An 18151-nucleotide genomic window follows, 5' to 3' on the forward strand; every position below is an offset into this window, starting at 1 on the left:
ATGCAGTCGAGCGAAGGCAGGTGATGCAGGAAATATTAGATTAGGCAATGAAGTCTTACAGGAAGTAGATGAATATTGTTACTTGGGTAGTAAAATAACCAACGATGGCCGAAGTAAGGAGGACATAAAATGCGGAGTAGTACAAGCAAGGAAGAGCTTTCTTAAGAAATTTGCTCACTTCAAACATTGATATAATAATAAATTTTATTGAGCACAATGTGCAAAATTTACATATTACATCAATTAAATTACAATTCGCTTAAGGAGCACTTTGTTCAGAGCAAAATTGCTTCAGAGAGACTGTTCTCTTCATGCACTTCATTACGTGATATGTATCACACTGTTCTTTGCACAGTACACATACACACTCTTGGCTGGCCCGGTGGTAGGACTTCTTGGCACAGATACGGTGATGAAAGCCGTGTATTGCAAAGCGTGTCACCAAATGTCTCAACTCATATTCCTCTTTCATCCAATCCTTATTTATCAGTGCGTCTGTACTGTAAAAGCTTTCCTCGATCGAGTCCCTTTTCTCCCGTAGTTCTCGTAACAGCTCCTCGTATGCCGGAGTTTGCTGTAGAGGCATTTGTAATCTTAAATCCTCTATCAAGAAGGTTTCCCGTGCTAAGACATATACGTACCGGGATCGGGTGTATTTAGATACCCCCAGGACCCTCGGAAGGTATCTCGGTTTCATGCTTTCCAGATCTCGTAGCTGTTTACGTGATAGGTACTCCCATATTACTTCTAATCCGTATGTGAGCGTTGGTAGCACTTTGACTTGGAAAATTTTCATGGCCGTCTCCAGCGACATTCTTTGCAGATGTTTGATTTCACTTATGCTTCTAAGTGCAGCAGCTAATCTCTTCTTTATGTGTACTGAGAAGGTCGTCCCGGAGACTTGTAGTGTGATCCCTAGATACGTGAACTGGTTTATCGGTGTTAATGTGTGTCCCCCACATACAATGTAGTCACCTTTCGATAAGTGTCCTCCTCTCCTGAATACCATTAATTCTGTCTTCTTTAGATTCATCCTTAGCTCGTTGTCATCCGCCCATTGCGTGACAAGCTCCATTCCGTTTTGCAAATCTTTTATGTTATCAGCGGCTAGTGCCATATCATCCGCATATATGTATATGCTTACATTTTGTGCTCCCTCTTTGATTTTTGTAGGGAGATCCTGGGTCAGCGCATTGAACAATAAAGGGCTCAAGGGGTCCCCTTGTAGCACTCCGATGGTCTGATCTATCCAGTCTGATTGGGATATCCCATCACTGATTTGCACTTGGTTTGCCGCTAGTATATTAGCTATTAAATTCGTCATATCCGATCGTCCGACGAGGCTTTCCAGTTTCTCGATTAATTTCCTTCTATTGACAGTGTCAAATGCTTTGGTGTAATCAATGAAGATTACATACTTCTTCCCGTGGGCTTGTGTTCTTTCTTGTATGTCCTTTAGCAGGCAGCTCGCCGCTATCAGGGTGGATCTCGCTTTCCGGAATCCAAATTGTTCATCAGGTAACAGTGGTTCCATCAGGTTACTTATTTTCTGTGCTAATAGTTTGGTGAGTATTTTAAATGCCACCGACTCCAGGGCTATCCCTCTGTAAGATTCTGGTTTGCTTGTGTCCCCTTGTCCTTTATATAGCATCTTTATGACTGCCTTCCGCCATGCATTAGGTATGTTACCAGATTCCACGCATTTGTTCATTAGCATTGTCCACACCGGTTCTAGGTACGGTAATGTAGCTTTTAGATGCTCTGCGCAAATTCCGTCTATTCCCGGTGCCTTGTTTACCTTGCTTGTTGAGATGGCCTTTCTCACTTCCTCACTTGTGAAGATTGTAGTTCTTTCTATCACTTTCCTCTCCTCTAACGTCGGTCTGGTTTCCTTAAGGGCTAACACACCTCTCATATGATTCTCCCAGGTCTCCATGGGTATGTCTGCTGGAAATCGCGGCTGCCGTGGTCTGAGTGCCTTATAAGGGTTCTTCTCAGCATCCTTTACAAGCTTTTCGTCTTCCTTTGCCCTAAATTCCCGTTTTTACAGCTTTAGTAGCGCCTTGAATTTCCTCCTCGCTGTCTGGTAGCATTCCAGGTCTCTTTTGTCTTTCGTTCTCCTAGCTATGTGCAATTTTTCTAGTGTAATTCGCCTTTCAATGTAACACTCCCTGTCGAACCATTTTTTCGCTTTCCTGGTGTCCTCCCTTGGTGCATTTCCTTCTTCGATGAATTCCGTTATTCCTGCTATGGCCTCATCCAGATTTCCCTCGCTGATATCTTGTAGTATGCGTGGTATCTTACTAGTGTTCTCCTGGAGGATATGTGGGTCCAACCTTCTTTGTATCCTTTGTGTTTTTATTTGTTTATTCATGTGTGTGTTTGTCTTGAGTGTCGTTCTTACTGGTATATGTTTCCTGATTAACGCTGCCTCATTTCTTATTAGGACGTTATACTCCAATGCATCGAAACCTCTAATGAGTGTGAGGTCTATGGCGCTTCCTCCATTGTGGCATATGTATGTGAGTGCCTTTTTGTCGTTCACTAACGTGAGCCCTTCCCCTAGCAGATAGTCCAGTACTATTTCCGCTTTGTTATTTGCTTTATTTATTGGGCAGTTCAGGTCGCCTGCAATAATCACTCTTTCATTATCCTGTATAGTGTCTAATGCTCTCTGTATACCGTCTACTATGTCTACTGCGCTGCACTCTGGTCTGTAGTATACGCCTACTAGTGTTCCTATTTTTGTTTTAATCACCAATTGATTCTCCTCCTTGAGAATTGTTTCAAACGGGGTAAATTTCGAGTTGATTAGGCATGTTATTCCACCTGACGGCCTTCCTCTATCGCCTTTCCTCGCAAATGCAGGAATTAGAAAGATGTTTTTGAAGACTTTCGCGTGGAGCGTGACATTGTATGGAAGTGAAACATGGACGATAACTAGCTCAGAAAGAAAGAGAACAGAAGCTTTTAAAATGTGGTGTTATAGAAGAATGCTGAAGGTGAGATGGATAGATCGAATCACGAATGAAGAGATACTGAATCGAATTGGTGAGAGGAGATCGATTTGGCTAAATTTCAATATAAATGGTCCGTTATTGGACATTATAAATCTCCCTGCTAACTCATTCCTGGTTGCCAGCGTTTCGCCCCCGTGCGCCAGGCTGGGCTCATCAGTTGGTACCTAGCACACCTACCAAGACGCTGGCTAGTGCATACCGTGGAGGCCACTGCGTACGCTAATTGTAGCTACCGGCAGTGCCAATGCACTATGAGAAACTTGATTCATGAATCAACATCTATATCATTCGATGGCCAAGCAGGCATCAATTTTTGATGGTGAGACTAAGTTTCTCATAGTGCATTGGCACTGCCGGTAGCTACAATTAGCCTACGCAGTGGCCTCCACGGTATGCACTATCCAGCGTCTTGGTAGGTGTGCTAGGTACCAACTGATGAGCCCAGCCTGGCGCACGGGGGCAAAACGCTGGCAACCAGGAATGAGTTAGCTGGGAGATTTATAATGTCCAATAACGGTCCATTTATATTGGTATTATAAATTTACTCATTCGGAACAAATATTTCAGATTCCCTATATGAATCAACATCTATATCATTGGCTAAACTTGACGAGAAGAAGAGATAGAATGATAGGACACATCTTAAGACACCCAGGACTTGTTCAGTTGGTTTTTGAAGGAAGTGTAGGTGGTAAGAACGGTAGGGGTAGACCAAGGTATGAATATGACAAGCACATTAGAGCAGATGTAGGAAGCAGTAGTTACGTAGTAATGAAAAGGGTGGCATGGAGAGCTGCATCAAACCAGTCTATGGGCTGATGAACAACAAATATTTACTATATCAGTCAAATATGACACTTCTACAGTTTGGTATAGCTATGAATATATTTATGCCTTTGCTGGAAGGATGTAGTGTTTACAGTGCACTATGTCTTCTGGTATGGGCTAGAGCAATATTGTTACTTTCATTTATCTGTCTCAGCTTTATCCTTGGCTTTGACAAGATGAAAGTGACTGAGGTATGAGTGATGCTAGTAATGCCATTCCTTGTGCAGCCAGTCCCTGCTATGAATGGTGTGAAAATGTTGCTCATAGGGTCAGTTGGTGCATGCATTTCAGTGGGCTTGGCAGACTGATATGTAATAGCTACTTCTGGCTCGGTGAGGAAAGCAATGGGAAACTACCTCACTCCTCATTTCCCTAGTACGCCTCTTCAGTGATGCCTAGGCCATTTATGACAGCTGATGGCGGAGCTGTTGAGGATCCAACCAGCTTTCGGGCTGAGGACTAAACATACATACATACATGAATATATTTAATGTGTGCTAAAGAACATCTGAAATCTGGGGTGTCAGTACTTCACTAAGAGTGCATACCTAAGTAATGGCAGGTTCCAACGAGACCTCCAAAAACTACACAATTTAAACGTAGTACTTAGAGCAAACAAGAAGTCCAAATCTAACGAGCTGTTATTTATTGGAAATGGTAAGGCTTTTCTACCATTAATATAGTGGGAGATACAGTACAAATGTTATGGAAATTTCAGCATCAATTCACTGTGCAGTCATAAACATCTACCCTTAAGTTCAAGGTTTAATAATAAGGAAAACTACAACCGAAAGAAAAATTTATTACTTGAAAAATCAGCATAATATTCACATAATCTCATTACTAAAGCTTGTAACATCATCTAAATATATGGACACTATGTGTCTTCCAGGGACCATGACGAGACCCAGAACACGAGGTTCCTCAATGTTGATGCTATCTGAAAAGACACAAACAAATCTTCAGTAGGTACAACAGAAAATAATTACGTAAGCAAAAATGCATCTTATTTGTTTTAAAACAAACACCAATTATTTAAATGTCTACTTCCATTAAGAAGTATAAAAAAGCAAGCTGTTGTTTTATGTTGCTGTTGATATCATGCCAAAGGACTTCCAGTTTTACACAAAAGGACATGACTTTTTCATTTTAAAAATTCTACACGCATTGGCCAGGATTCCAATAGTGGTTTACGTTGGAAAATATTTACAAATACCAGGTGTAACTTATGCATAAGTTTCTGCTGGGTTTTAATAATATGATAAATTTTGCACAATGTGCAATTAGACAGGTTTTGTGGTAAAGAAAACAGGTAATTTTCATTTTTTAAAAAATTCAAAATATTGCCCATCGGCTTCTACATACTTCGCCCAACTTTCAGGTAAGTTATGAATACCATACCAGAAAAACTGCTTATTTTTTGCGGCAGACCATTCGTCGAGCCATTTCCCAACTTCCTTGAAACTGCAAAAGAGCTGTTCTGCGAGCGCGTGTCCCATTGATGCGAAGAGGTGATAGATGGCGCCAGGTCAGGGAACAACGGTGAGTGCGGAAGGATGTTCCATCCTAGCGATTTCAAGGTGTCTTTCACTGGTTTTGCTGTGTGAGACGGCACATTGTCGTGCAACAAAATCACTTTGCCATGTCTTCTGGCCCCATTCCAGTCGTCTTTTGATCATTCTTCTTCTACTGCTTTTCCCACAACTGTGGGGTCGTGGGTGCGAACTGTTACAATACCATTATAATACTAGAAGCAGAAAGGTCAGTCAAGCTAGCGTTGCTGGAACAGCCCGACGTACTTAACACGCACCTTACAAGAAAAACTTTATAATTTCTTCGAACAAATGTTTCAACAGGGTTAATAACACCCACTTGACAGTCTTTTGGATCCAACTGATTACCGTACTAGCATAACTAAACACCGACATCAGCTAGCTTTGACACAACATTTTATCATTAGCAATGTCTCCAACATTTCTTTTCTACGACTTTCTGATAGATCAACCGTATATATTTTAGCATATTTGATACGTTCACACTTCTGTTTTAAATAACCGACATTGATTTTACTAACTTGAACTCATGCTATGGGAATGGAGCAAACATCCCCCTTGGATGATAGTGCTTTTACACTCAAGGCCGTTTCAGTCCTAATGATGTATAAGAAGAGGATCCATTTTGGTTTTAAACGCTCAAATATTCATGATTAACCACGTTATAATCTTCAGAACTGTTAAATCACAGTATTTTTAACATACTTTCTGTGCAATATCCCTATTTTAGATGTTATAGTATAACATTTTATGAGATCATTGTCCCAACATTTTACTCTATAGTTTACAAGATTAGAAAGATCCCATACCCAATAATTTGTAAGGTGAAACATGTACCTATGACTTTTACGTATTATGTATAAATTTTAACCATATGATATAGTGGATTGTATTGTACTGAACAGGTGGATCTATAAATGTTATTATAATATTTGTGGTGTAGGTGCGAACTGTGTTACACATGCGGATTTGGCCCTATTTTACAGCCGGATGCCCTTCCTGATGCCAACCCTATATGGAGGGATGTAATCACTATTGCGTGTTTCTGTGGTGGTTGCTAGTGTAGTGTGTTGTGTGAATATGAAGAGGAAAGTGTTGGGACAAACACAAAAACCCAGTCCCCGAGCCAGAAGAATTAATAAGAGGTAATTAAAATCCCCGACCCAGCCGGGAATCGAACCCGGGATCCTACGAACCGAAGACCTCAATGCTGACCATTCAGCCAATGAGTCGGTGTCGTCTCTTTTAATCAATGCGTGATATAAATTAATCATGTGTTGGCGATTGCGTTATGCATTAATGGTTTTGCCGGGCTTCAAGAGTTCATAATATAAAATACTGCTATGGTCCCACCAGACACAAAGCATGGTCTTCTTGCCGAAGCGATTTGGCCTTTGTGTTGAAGGACCAGCTTCGCCAGGTGACAGCCACAATTTTCTCCGCTTTGGGTTTTCAAAATAAATCCATTTTTTGTTACCTGTCACAATTCGGTACAGAAATTATTTTCTTTTATGGCACTAAAGCAGCATTTCACAATGACTCTGCGATTTTCCATTTGCCATTCATTCAAATCGTGTGGAACCCACTTACCGAGTTGGCTGGTCTTCCCCGTTGCTTGTAAACGTCTGCTAATTGTTTCTTGTGACACATTTAATGCTTGTGCCAATTGCTATTGAGTTTGAGTTGGGTCATCATCCAGTAACACCTGCAATTCCTCATCTTCGCACTTTTGAGGTCTACCAGAACGCGCACTGTTTTTCACACTGAAATCGCAACATTTAAATTGGCGAAACCATATCTCACATGTTCTAAGTGATGGAGTGAGTTCACCGTAGGTTTCTACTAGCAAACGATGACTTCCACAGCCTTTTTCTTTTGATTAAATAAGGAAAGCAATGCATGCCGCAATTTTTTTTTTTTTTTTTTTTTTTCCAGGCACAAACGTTGACATGATCAATGAACGATACAATACAGATGCTAGTGTTTGGCGCACTCAACTTTTGTGTGTTGGTAGGTTAATGTCACACGAACAAACTGACGTGTCACATTCATACGCTGTGTACTGTTCGCTGGCGCCATCTCTTAGTGAAACCAGAAAAGACTTATGCATATACCTGGTAGTATTCAAGAAGTAATTCATCTGAATGGTTTGTGCTAACCAGATGATTTACATTGACCAACCAAATTTCTTTGGCACACCTTAAGGGCCATTGTTTGGCTAAAGAGAACAGTTACATCAAGAGATAACTAAAATGTACGAGAGAACAAGTTCTGGAAATAATGATCTCTGCTGGTGCTGGTTTTTCGAGTTGACTGCCAATGGGCGGCCTGCAAGCCTGTAAAGATGGGACCCTACCTAGGATGAGATCTAACACTGGAAACAGCTCAAATACCCAGTCCCCAAGCTAGAGGAAATAGCCTTTGAAGGGTACAATCCCCAACCCGGCCAGTAATCGAACTCAGGGCCCAATGAAATGAAGGCTGACTATTCAACCAAGGAGCCGAACTATAACAGATGAAAAAAAATTAGACATAACTGATTAACACATCTCTAAGTACAAGTCACGAGCCAATGATGATAAAATATTTCCTAAGGTTCGGTTTGTATTGAAGACTGCCATGAATCTGGGATTCAAAATAAAAAACAATCCTAACATACTAAAGATGAATATTCACTAGGGGAAGAATAAATTGTACACATTCAAATGCTGGGCTTGTAACTTTCAGCTTTCCATTCAAACTTCACTAAGAGTACGAGATATATGTTCTGCAAGCAAAATACATCTGTTTTACCACATTCTGCACTTTACCCTGAAACATCCCTCTTTTAAGAAATCTAGAAGTGTGTGGTAACCAAGATTCTTAAGACTATCAAATGGTGGAAAATACTTATGGGTCCCATTCTTCGTAGTTAAATAATTCTTCCATGTGTAAGAAAGAGACAATGTCACACTAAGAATTTCTATGAACACTCACTCATAAGGGTGCCACACACTTTATTTCTCTTAGGCCTATAGAATTACACAAGGAAACCCAAGTCGCAAACTTGAGACTGAGTGTGCTAGTAAATCGAACAATTTGGTGGGCATGTGCAGTCTTGGACACGGTATGAGGAAAGTCTGCTGGTGCATGTTATTGTCACATGTGAACTAAGACGCCATGGAAGTTGTAGCATGTGCAGTATAATACCTAGAGTGTGTTCAGTATCAACTTCCAGATAAGTTTAGCCAAAAGTGACCAATTTCCGAGTGTTAATTCTGCGTCTTTTCCCTCAAATTCATAGATGAAATTAAATGTCAAATGGCTTTTAGTGCTGGGATATCCCAGGACGGGTTTGGCTCACCAAGTGCAGGTCTTTCTATTTAACTCCCGTAGGCGACCTGCGCGTCGTGATGAGGATGAAATGATGATGAAGAGAACACATACACCCAGCCCCCGTGCCATTAGAATTAACCAATAAAGGTTAAAATCCCTGACCTGGTCGGGAATCGAACCCGGGACGCCTGAACCGAAGGCCAGTACGCTGACCGTTCAGCCAATGAGTCGGACAATTCATAGATATTTGCTGGCAAAGCACTTCCCTGTGGAAAAATTAAATGAAATGGATACTCTGATCTCAGCAAAATGAATGTAGCCTATGACCAATCGGTATAAAACCTGGAAGCTTATTCTGGGTCAGGTAAAGGTACAGTTTTTTTTTAAATTTTTTAAATTCCTCCTTGGATTTATGCAATTAAGAAGACTGCCCTCATCCATCCTTAAGTAGTTGCACCAATCACCTGGTTTCAACCTCAATTCACACAGAAAGTTGGTGTGTGAGAAATCTTTTTGTTTTACATAAAATCAGCTTCATGGTCCGTATCCCACTTAAACAGATTCACAACTATGTGGAAAATTTAAAATAAAAAAAACTTAGTTGTGAAATCTTTTTGTTTCAGTAACCCAGTTCTTCACACTTTCATTCTAAGAAGTGTTGTTCTGCCCTCCTTATTCCTGTAAAGGACAGTAAGAACTAAGTAGATAAGATCGTTCAATATGTTTCTTCTAAAACCTATGAATAAAGCTGCAGAATAAGCTAATTTCTCAGCAAGATTGTCAGTTTCTAAAAAGGAAATTACTCACCTTCTGGTTTTAGGTATTCGCTACAAGAGCCTAGAATGACATTTCCTTCCCTGTCAGTGCAGAGGAACACACCTATTAGAACTCTCCCATCAGTCATTTCAATTTTGAGATTCTTGTTCAGCCAGCTGCGAAGTTTCTGCTTTCCAGGAGTATCGACCGTTGAAGGATCCTACAGAACAGACGCTCTGGTAAGTTGATGGCATTGTGGACAGTATTACTGTCGAATATCGAGAAAAGGTTTCAACTGCAAGGTTAGGACCAAATGTCACATTTCTTCCTAACATATTACCGTATGTAATTCTTCATAACTGCAAATCATGAACCAATTATCCAATGGACAAATATGGATAACTGCTTTAATAGACGAAATACTGAATGAGTTACAGGTAACAGCTTATGCCCAAATTAAAAGTTAATTACCTTCCCATTTCCTTCCATTTTGTAATAATTGTCGCATTCGTTTCTGTCTTCTGTTGTAGTCATCTGTTCGGAGGGTGGAGTTCCGTGCATTGTGGTTTATTAGAAAAATATAATCTCATCATACACAACATTCAGAAAAACTCATTTTTATGTGGAATTCTAATGAAGAGAACGGGGTATACAGTAGTAGCGTACACGAGTCCAACCACACTATCTTCCACTTTGCTATCCTCTTTGCACAGAACTCCACTCCAGTGACCCAGTCCAACACTCGGTGCTCGGCCGACTGGATTCCTCGCTGCGCCTTGCCGATGTAACTTGAGTCTGTAGTCTTGCTTGAGTCAAATACAGTAGAGACAATACGCGACACTTACGGATTTCGCCTTGCTAAAATGGGAGACAATTCGACGGTGGCGCTCCTAGTGACTTGACCTGAAAAAATCGCGCTAAATTCAAATATCAATGGAAATGTATATACGGAAATGGATAAATAAATTACGTCTAGAAAGAAAGTGGTATTGAGATATTAACTTCGAAGTTGCTAAAGCAATTCTGGATAAATTAATGAAGAATTATTTAAAAGGTTATTATTCAAAGACTGAAATTAGACACATAAACAAGATATGAAATGGGCTGCTGTCAAATGGCTTGATCTTTCATTTATGCATTAATTTTTTAGCTTTAGCATTCCTGCCTGAACTTTTACGGATGGATTTGTCTTTTTTCTCATTTAAAAAACATTGTATGATCACATTAAGATACTTGTCAACAAAAATATCGGTACATTCCTTGCACACATGATGCAATGAATTAACATTTAAATGCTGGACAATTTTCCTCTTAACATGAAGCCTACCAACAGAAAGAAAATCTATAAAATTCCTTCTTTAATCTGACAAGAGGGATTAAAGAAAGAAAACTATGAAAATGTTGTCGATAGTGATGCTTTGAGGAATATTTATGTACAATTAGAGTAAAAATGTAATATACCCTTGGCTGTGTAGTCGAAGATTTTTAAAGTCGCTGGCCTGGAGATGATCTGAACAGATCTTATAATTCTTATATAAGCGTAACGTCCCTTCTTTCTTGTACATCTTATCCAAATCACTTCTGTGACATTTCAAAACCCACAGATCACACCTACAACACATCGGTATTGAAGGTTAACTGCTGCACTATACAATAAAATATGCGTATTACATTTTATGCCAGTTAAAATATGGGTCGAGCAGGTCAGAAGATTATGAAGTACTATAAAAATCTCTATCACTGGAAGAATATATATGCAAACACAATATTACTTACATGTTCTTGTCACGAGGGAACCTGAGGAACGACCGCGCATTTTTCTCTACTTCGTAATTACTGCAGCCTAACACAGCACATACCTTTCCCCTCATGTTGAGAGGAAATATCAAGGAATGACACACGCTACTATTTAATTATGTCATCTCACTGAAAACGCATAAGTAACACCAAAAACTTCACACAAAAATACACGTGCTCTTATGAGAGAATCAGTACTGTTCAGGTCTATCCGCTAGAGTGAGTTCCAATAGCTGTCCCTCGATATCTCGCTCAGTGTCGCGTATTGTCTCTACTGTATTTGCTTGAGTTAAGAGGAAAAGTTGACTAACACTGTTCGAAAATGGTCTGTTGCTATGGCAACGATAGGAGAGATGCTATCGCCACGTGGGTTGGCTTGCTCTCAGTCACTTTCTCTTATATGATCCTTGTTTGTGATGTTATTCGGAGTAGTACTGCCGCAGTACTACTGTGTTAGATGTGTTGGTTGTTCCTGGTTTATATAATAATTTACTGTTTGTTTCCTGAATATTATTTTCGTTGTTAACTTTTTGTAAGTTAATCTGCGACTAGTTGTAAAGTTTTATTCTCTATTTGACATGTGCATTTGTTGAGGTTATTGTCAGTTTAGTGGTTATGACATCTCATATTTATCGACAATGACGTGTTCTGTCTTAAATGCCGGAATTATTAACACGAGCTTAGGAACGGGTCAAAGTTTATTGAATTGCATTAGGCCAACCTAGTAGATTAAATATTCAGCCTGTATGGAAGGGTGACATGCCGCAGACTGAGGTAAGGATGTAGCAAAATGATTTGTACGTACTGCCGGTGTAGTATTATGGGTAGTCGGAGTTAGTGTAGTTGGTTGTTGTTCAATCTGTGGGGTTCTTATAATGTTTAGATATGACTATCGTAGCCCAGTCGTGGGAGAGGACGGTTCTCCCTGTGTACATATGTAGTTATCTGCACTTTTGCAGATAGAAATTCCCAGGTGTGTTTACTAGGGTTTCATTTAATGATGGAAAATTATTTGGTAGAATGGTCGGGTTGTAAGTGGATGGCTGAAATCTATTTTTGGCTTCCTCGAAAGGGATGTTTTCTGTACACATGTGTTTCTGGATAGCTGTCTTGTTAACGTACAGCATAGCGAGAGGATCCTACTGTATGATTATGACTACAATGGAGGCATTTGACGATCGTTTGTTGACAGTCTCTTTTGTTATAATTATTGTTACATCTGCCACAACGGTTCATTTTCGCTCGAAAGTTAGTTACTGTATGCCCGTAGCGCTGACAGTTTTTGCATATGATAGGATTGAATATGAATACTTGTACATCTAGGATGACACTAAAAATGGAAATCCGCTTGGACAGAGTTTGAGTTTCAAATGTTATTTTCACAGTTCCTGTTGGTACATACTCGAAAGAGTCTTCAGTAGATTTCCTTCTATTGAGTCTCTGGACACTTATAACCGGCACCGGTGAGTCTGTGAGTTGCTTAATTTTGTCTTCAGATAAATATAAATCCACTTTCCTGACTAGACCGATCCTGAATAAATTGGATGAAGGTATATAGGCTTTTAGGTTTTTCTCAATGAGGATAGGGTGTCTCATAAAAATGTTAGCAGGGTCAGCTGTGAAAAAGGTTAGCTGGATACGGTTTCTCCCTTTTCAGTGTATAGATTTGATGCCCGGAATTTTCTGTTCATAAAAGAGCCTACCCAAGGTCGTTAGGTGTAAGTTGGCTATATTATTTGTGGTATTTGCTTCGATGAACACTAGGTAGGGTCTCATATGATTGTCAGGGTAGTGTGTTGATGGTGGAATCTTGCTCCTGATAGGCATTTTTGTGAATTATTATTAATTCCATCATTGGAATTGGGATTTTCTGACTGCTGAGTAAGGTTAGTTGGTGTTTGTGGTAGGTTAGTAAGGCTACTCGCTTGTTATCCTAAAAAGGCTTTTGACACAGTTGATCATAAAATTCTATTACATAAATTAGAAGTAGCAGACATTAGAGGTATTGCATTGGATTGGTTTGTTGATTACCTCTCTAATAGGGAGCAGTTTGTTACATATTATAATACTCAGAGTAATGTAAAGGTGATCTCAGTTGGTGTGCTTCAGGGTTCTGTGCTGGGGCTTTTTTTGTTTTTATCTTCATTAATGATATTGGTCACCTTAAGTTAAATGGGAGAATATCCATTTTTGCTGATGACACTAATATTTTTTATACTGGCTCTAGCAGTCATGAACTTGAACAAAATATGCAGCAGGATATTCTATTACTTGAAACATGGCTTAATTCCAAGCGATTACCTAAAAATCTAACAAAAAACAAACTACATAAATTTTCACAAACCTTTATATGTATTAAATTTGGATAAAAATCTGCTTTTCTTCAATCATAGAGTAATGAAAGTGCACAGTACTAAATTCTTAGGACTGATTATAGATGAAAAACTGTCGTGGAGTAATCACGCGGAGACTATTTGTAATAAAATTATCCCTGTGATTGGTATTCTCAGTAGAATGCAATATAAGTTCTCTCATGGGTTGTTGAAGGGTATTTACTACGTTCTTATTGAAAGCCACATCTCTTATATGAACATGTCTGGGCAAAACAATAAACAATCAATACTGATCTGCATTTAGGGCAGTCGCCCAGGTGGCAGATTCCCTGTCTGTTGTTTTCCTAGCCTTTTCTTAAATGTTTTCAAAGAAATTGGAAATTTATTGAACATCTCCCTTGGTAAGTTATTCCAATCCCTAACTCCCCTTCCTATAAATGAATATTTGCCCCAATTTGTTTCCAACCTTATCTTCATATTATGATCTTTCCTACTTTTAAAGACGCCACTCAAACTTATCCGTCTACTAATGTCATTCCACGCCATCTCTCCGCTGACAGCTCGGAACATACCACTTACAAGAGACAATTCTTATGGTTGGTCCATATTGAAGCTGACTATAAGCATATTATCACAAAATAATTTATTCTATTGTACCACCTATTTAATACAAGCCACTTAGTCGAACAGCTTGTCTTCTTTCTCTCAATTCTTCCCAGCCCAAACTTCGCAACATTTTTGTAACACTACTCTTTTGTGTTTTTTTTTTTTTTTTTTCCCCAGTTCTTGAATGAAGTAATCCTGGTGAGGGTCCCATACACTGGAACCATACTCTAGTTGGGTTCTTACTAGAGACTTATATGCCCTCTCCTTTACATCCTTACTACAATCCCTACACACCCTCGTAACCATGTGGAGAGATCTGTGCCCTTTATTTACAATCCCATTTATGTGATTACCCCAAAAGATCTTTCCTTATATTAACACCTAAGTACTTATATTAATCCCCAAAAGAAACTTTCACCCCATCAACGCAGTAATTAAAACTGAGAGGATTTTTCCTATTTGTGAAACTCACAACCTGACTTTTAACCCCGTTTATCAACATACCAATGCCTGCTGTCCATCTCACAACATTATCGAGGTCACACTGCAGTTGCTCACAATCTTGTAACTTATTACTCTATACAGAATAACATCATCCGTAAAAGGCCTTACCTCTGATTCCACATGTTTACTTATATCATTTATATATATATAAGAAAACATAAAGGTCCAATAATACTGCCTTGAGGAATTCCCCTCTTAATTATTACAGGGTCAGATAAAGCTTCGCCTACTCTAATTCTCTGAGATCTATTTTCTAGAAATATAGCAACCCATTCAGTCACTCTTTTGTCTATTCCAATTGCACTCTTTTTGCCAGTAGTCTCCCATGATCCACCCTATCAAATGCTTTAGACAGGTCAATTGCAGTACAGTCCATTTGACCTCCTGAATCCAAGATATCTGCTATATCTTGCTGGAATCCTATAAGTTGAGCTTCAGTGGAATAACCTTTCCTAAAACTGAACTGCCTTCTATCGAACCAGTTATTAATTTCACGAATATGTCTAATATAATCAGAAAGAATGCCTTCCCAGAGCTTACATGCAACGCATGTCAAACTTACTGGCCTGTAATTTTCGGCTTTATGTCTATCACCCTTTCCTTTATACACAGGGGCTACTATAGCAACTCTCCATTCATTTGGTATAGCTCCTTCAACCAAACAATAATCAAATAAGTATTTCGGATATGGTACTATATCCCAACCCATTGCTTTTAGTATATCCCCAGAAATCTTATCAATTCCAGCCACCTTTCGAGTTTTTAACTTTTGTATCTTATTGTAAATGTCATTGTTATCAATACTTCTTTGGCCTTAGTCTCTTCCTCCACCTGGACATTATCCTTGTAACCAACAATCTTTACATACTGCTGACTGAATAATTCTGCCTTTTGAAGATCCTCACATATAGTCCTGACGCTCAACCCATACCCACGCGGTGCCTTCTGATCTCAAAACGTGGCCCACCCTGGTAATAATGAGGGTTGTCAGTCTGCCCGCTCTAGTGATAATGAGGGTTGACAGTCGGCTCCTTTCCTCTGGACACAAGGGGCACGTGTCGTTTAAAAGGCAAGTGAGCGCTGTCAAAAGCAAGGTTGTCATATTTTGCGTCGATTATTTAAACATGTTAACATTCAATTTATTCTAAAGTCAAAATATAAATATAAAAACCTGTTCATGAACCACAGCACAAACCAATATCGCAGAATAATTTGTTTCGTGCTTAACCCGTGCGGTGGTCGTAGATGTTGAAAGAAAAAAGAAAGAAAGAAAGAAAGAAAGAAAGAAAGAAAAAACAGGAAGAAGGCATTGGCAAATAAACTCGACAAAGATTAAACTTAAATTGGTACCGAAGTAGGCCTATTAAAAAATTAATTTTATTCTACTAATATCAGTGTCTTGCTTTCAGTAAAGAAAGGAAAAGTACAACAATTTTTTACAATTTGTTTTACGTTGCACTGACACAGATAGGTGTTATGGCGACGATGGGCTAGGAAAGGCCTAGGAGTGGGAAGGAATTGCCCGTGGCCTTAATTAAGGTACTTCCCCAGCATTTGCCTGGTGTGAAAATGTGAAACTATGGAGATCGATCTTCAGAGCTGCCGACAGTGGGGCTTGAACCCATTATCTCCCCAATGCAAGCTCACAGCTGCGCGCCCCTAACCACACGGCTAACTCACCCGGCAAAGGAAAAGTAAAATCACGAACTAGGGACTGGAATAATAATAATAATAATAATAATAATAATAATAATAATTGTCCGCCTCTGTGGTGTAGTGGTTAGTGTGATTAGCTGCCACCCCCGGAGGCCCGGGTTTGATTCCCGGCTCTGCCACGAAATTTTAAATGTGGTACGAGGGCTGGAACGGGGTCCACTCAGCCTCGGGAGGTCAACTGAGTAGAGGTGGGTTCGATTCCCACCTCAGCCATCCTGGAAGTGGTTTTCCGTGTTTTCCTTCTTCTCCTCCAGGCAAATGCCGGGATGGTACCTAACTTAAGGCCACAGCCGCTTCCTTCCCTCTTCCTTGCCTATCCTTTCCAATCTTCCCATCCCCCACCAAGGCCCCTGTTCCGCGTAGCATGTGAGGCCGCCTGGGCGAGGTACTTGTCATTCTCTCCAGTTGTATCCCCTGACCCAATGTCTCACGCTCCAGGTCACTGCCCTTGAGGCGGTAGAGGTAGGATCCCTCGCTGAGTCAGGGGGGAAAACCAACCCTGGAGGGTAAGCAAATTAATAATAATAATAATAATAATAATAATAATAATAATAATAATAATGATAATAATAATAATAATAATAATAATAATAATAATAATAATAATAATAATAATAATTATTATTATTATTATTAATAATTAATAATTGCTATCCGTGTCGTGTTTCATGTACTTCTCTTCTGTCTTAATGGTGCTGCGAACACAAGCAGATCACCTCTCAGGACCGATCGTTCCAGCTCCTTCACGCAGAAGTTGACACACTCTAGCACTCAAAGTTGGCTTAACATTATTTTTCCTAACATACGCCTTCAGCTGAGACCAGATCATTTCTATGGGGTTTAATAATAATAATAATAATTATTATTATTATTATTATTATTATTATTATTATTATTATTATAAAAATATCGGAGTATGTAGTTCGGACAAAAATTAGCCAGCAAACTTAGCTACTTTTAAAACAAATGCCGTATTAACCTTACCTCTATTCGTCGTCCTTGTCATTGTCTGCTAGGTGAATTACAAATCTATCTTGGTTGCTATCCGTGTCGTGTTTCATGTACTTCTCTTCTGTCTTAATGGTGCTGCGAACACAAGCAGATCACCTCTCAGGACCGATCGTTCCAGCTCCTTCACTCTAGCACTCAAAGTTGGCTTAACATTATTTTTCCTAACATACGCCTTCAGCTGAGACCAGATCATTTCTATGGGGTTTAAAGTACAGTGATATGGAGGGAGTTGCAAAACTTCGTGTCCACATGAGGCTGCGATCTCCTGTACAGCGCACCTTTTACTGATATTGGCTGATTTGATTTCCTGATGGGTACAGGTTATGGCACGGGAATGTTATTGTACTCCATAAACTTAATAATGTCCTTAATAGCTTGCATTGTCCATCACGATTACACATTTTCGGTCACGTGGTAGGTTCTGTAGATGAGACCTAAACCAGTTTTCGAAAACTTGAGCTGTCATTTCATCATGGATATCAGCTTTGCAGTCTCCAATGTTTTTAGCCGATAAATAAAGGCAATTCTCAACCCAGCCCTCACTGCCTCCAGCATGCAATACCATAATACGCTTGCCTCGCGATGTTGGTGCTTTCAGTATGCAATTACAAGTTCCATCATCCCACCCTTTCTTCACAATGTCATGAGTATCGTACCAAGTTTCATCTAGATAGACAACTCTGCACCCCTCGGAATGCAACTTCCGAAGACG

General features: G+C 39.6%; 1 protein-coding gene across 1 annotated transcript; it reads right to left on the minus strand.

The window, feature by feature from the left end:
* Positions 1-4630: 4630 nt before the first annotated feature.
* Positions 4631-10253, minus strand: Sbat (LSMD1 domain-containing protein Sbat). Its single transcript, XM_067155397.2, has 3 exons — positions 9944-10253; positions 9524-9692; positions 4631-4788 (listed from the first exon to the last, which is right to left on the minus strand). Exons 1-3 carry the CDS (start codon positions 10031-10033, stop codon positions 4676-4678), a joined length of 372 nt encoding a protein of 123 aa, XP_067011498.2. The 5' UTR covers positions 10034-10253; the 3' UTR covers positions 4631-4675.
* Positions 10254-18151: the final 7898 nt, after the last annotated feature.

The sequence above is a fragment of the Anabrus simplex genome, chromosome 11 (assembly GCF_040414725.1).
Source record: "Anabrus simplex isolate iqAnaSimp1 chromosome 11, ASM4041472v1, whole genome shotgun sequence".
Classification (NCBI taxonomy): Eukaryota; Metazoa; Arthropoda; class Insecta; order Orthoptera; family Tettigoniidae; genus Anabrus; species Anabrus simplex.

Coding starts and splice junctions, on each gene's coding strand:
- Sbat (XM_067155397.2), bottom strand. CDS start 10,033: ATGCACGGAACTCCACCCTCCGAACAGATGACTACAACAGAAGACAGA. Junction 9,693..9,943: donor AAATGGAAGGAAATGGGAAG/GTAATTAACTTT, acceptor TCTGTTCTGTAG/GATCCTTCAACGGTCGATAC. Junction 4,789..9,523: donor CGAATACCTAAAACCAGAAG/GTGAGTAATTTC, acceptor GTGTCTTTTCAG/ATAGCATCAACATTGAGGAA.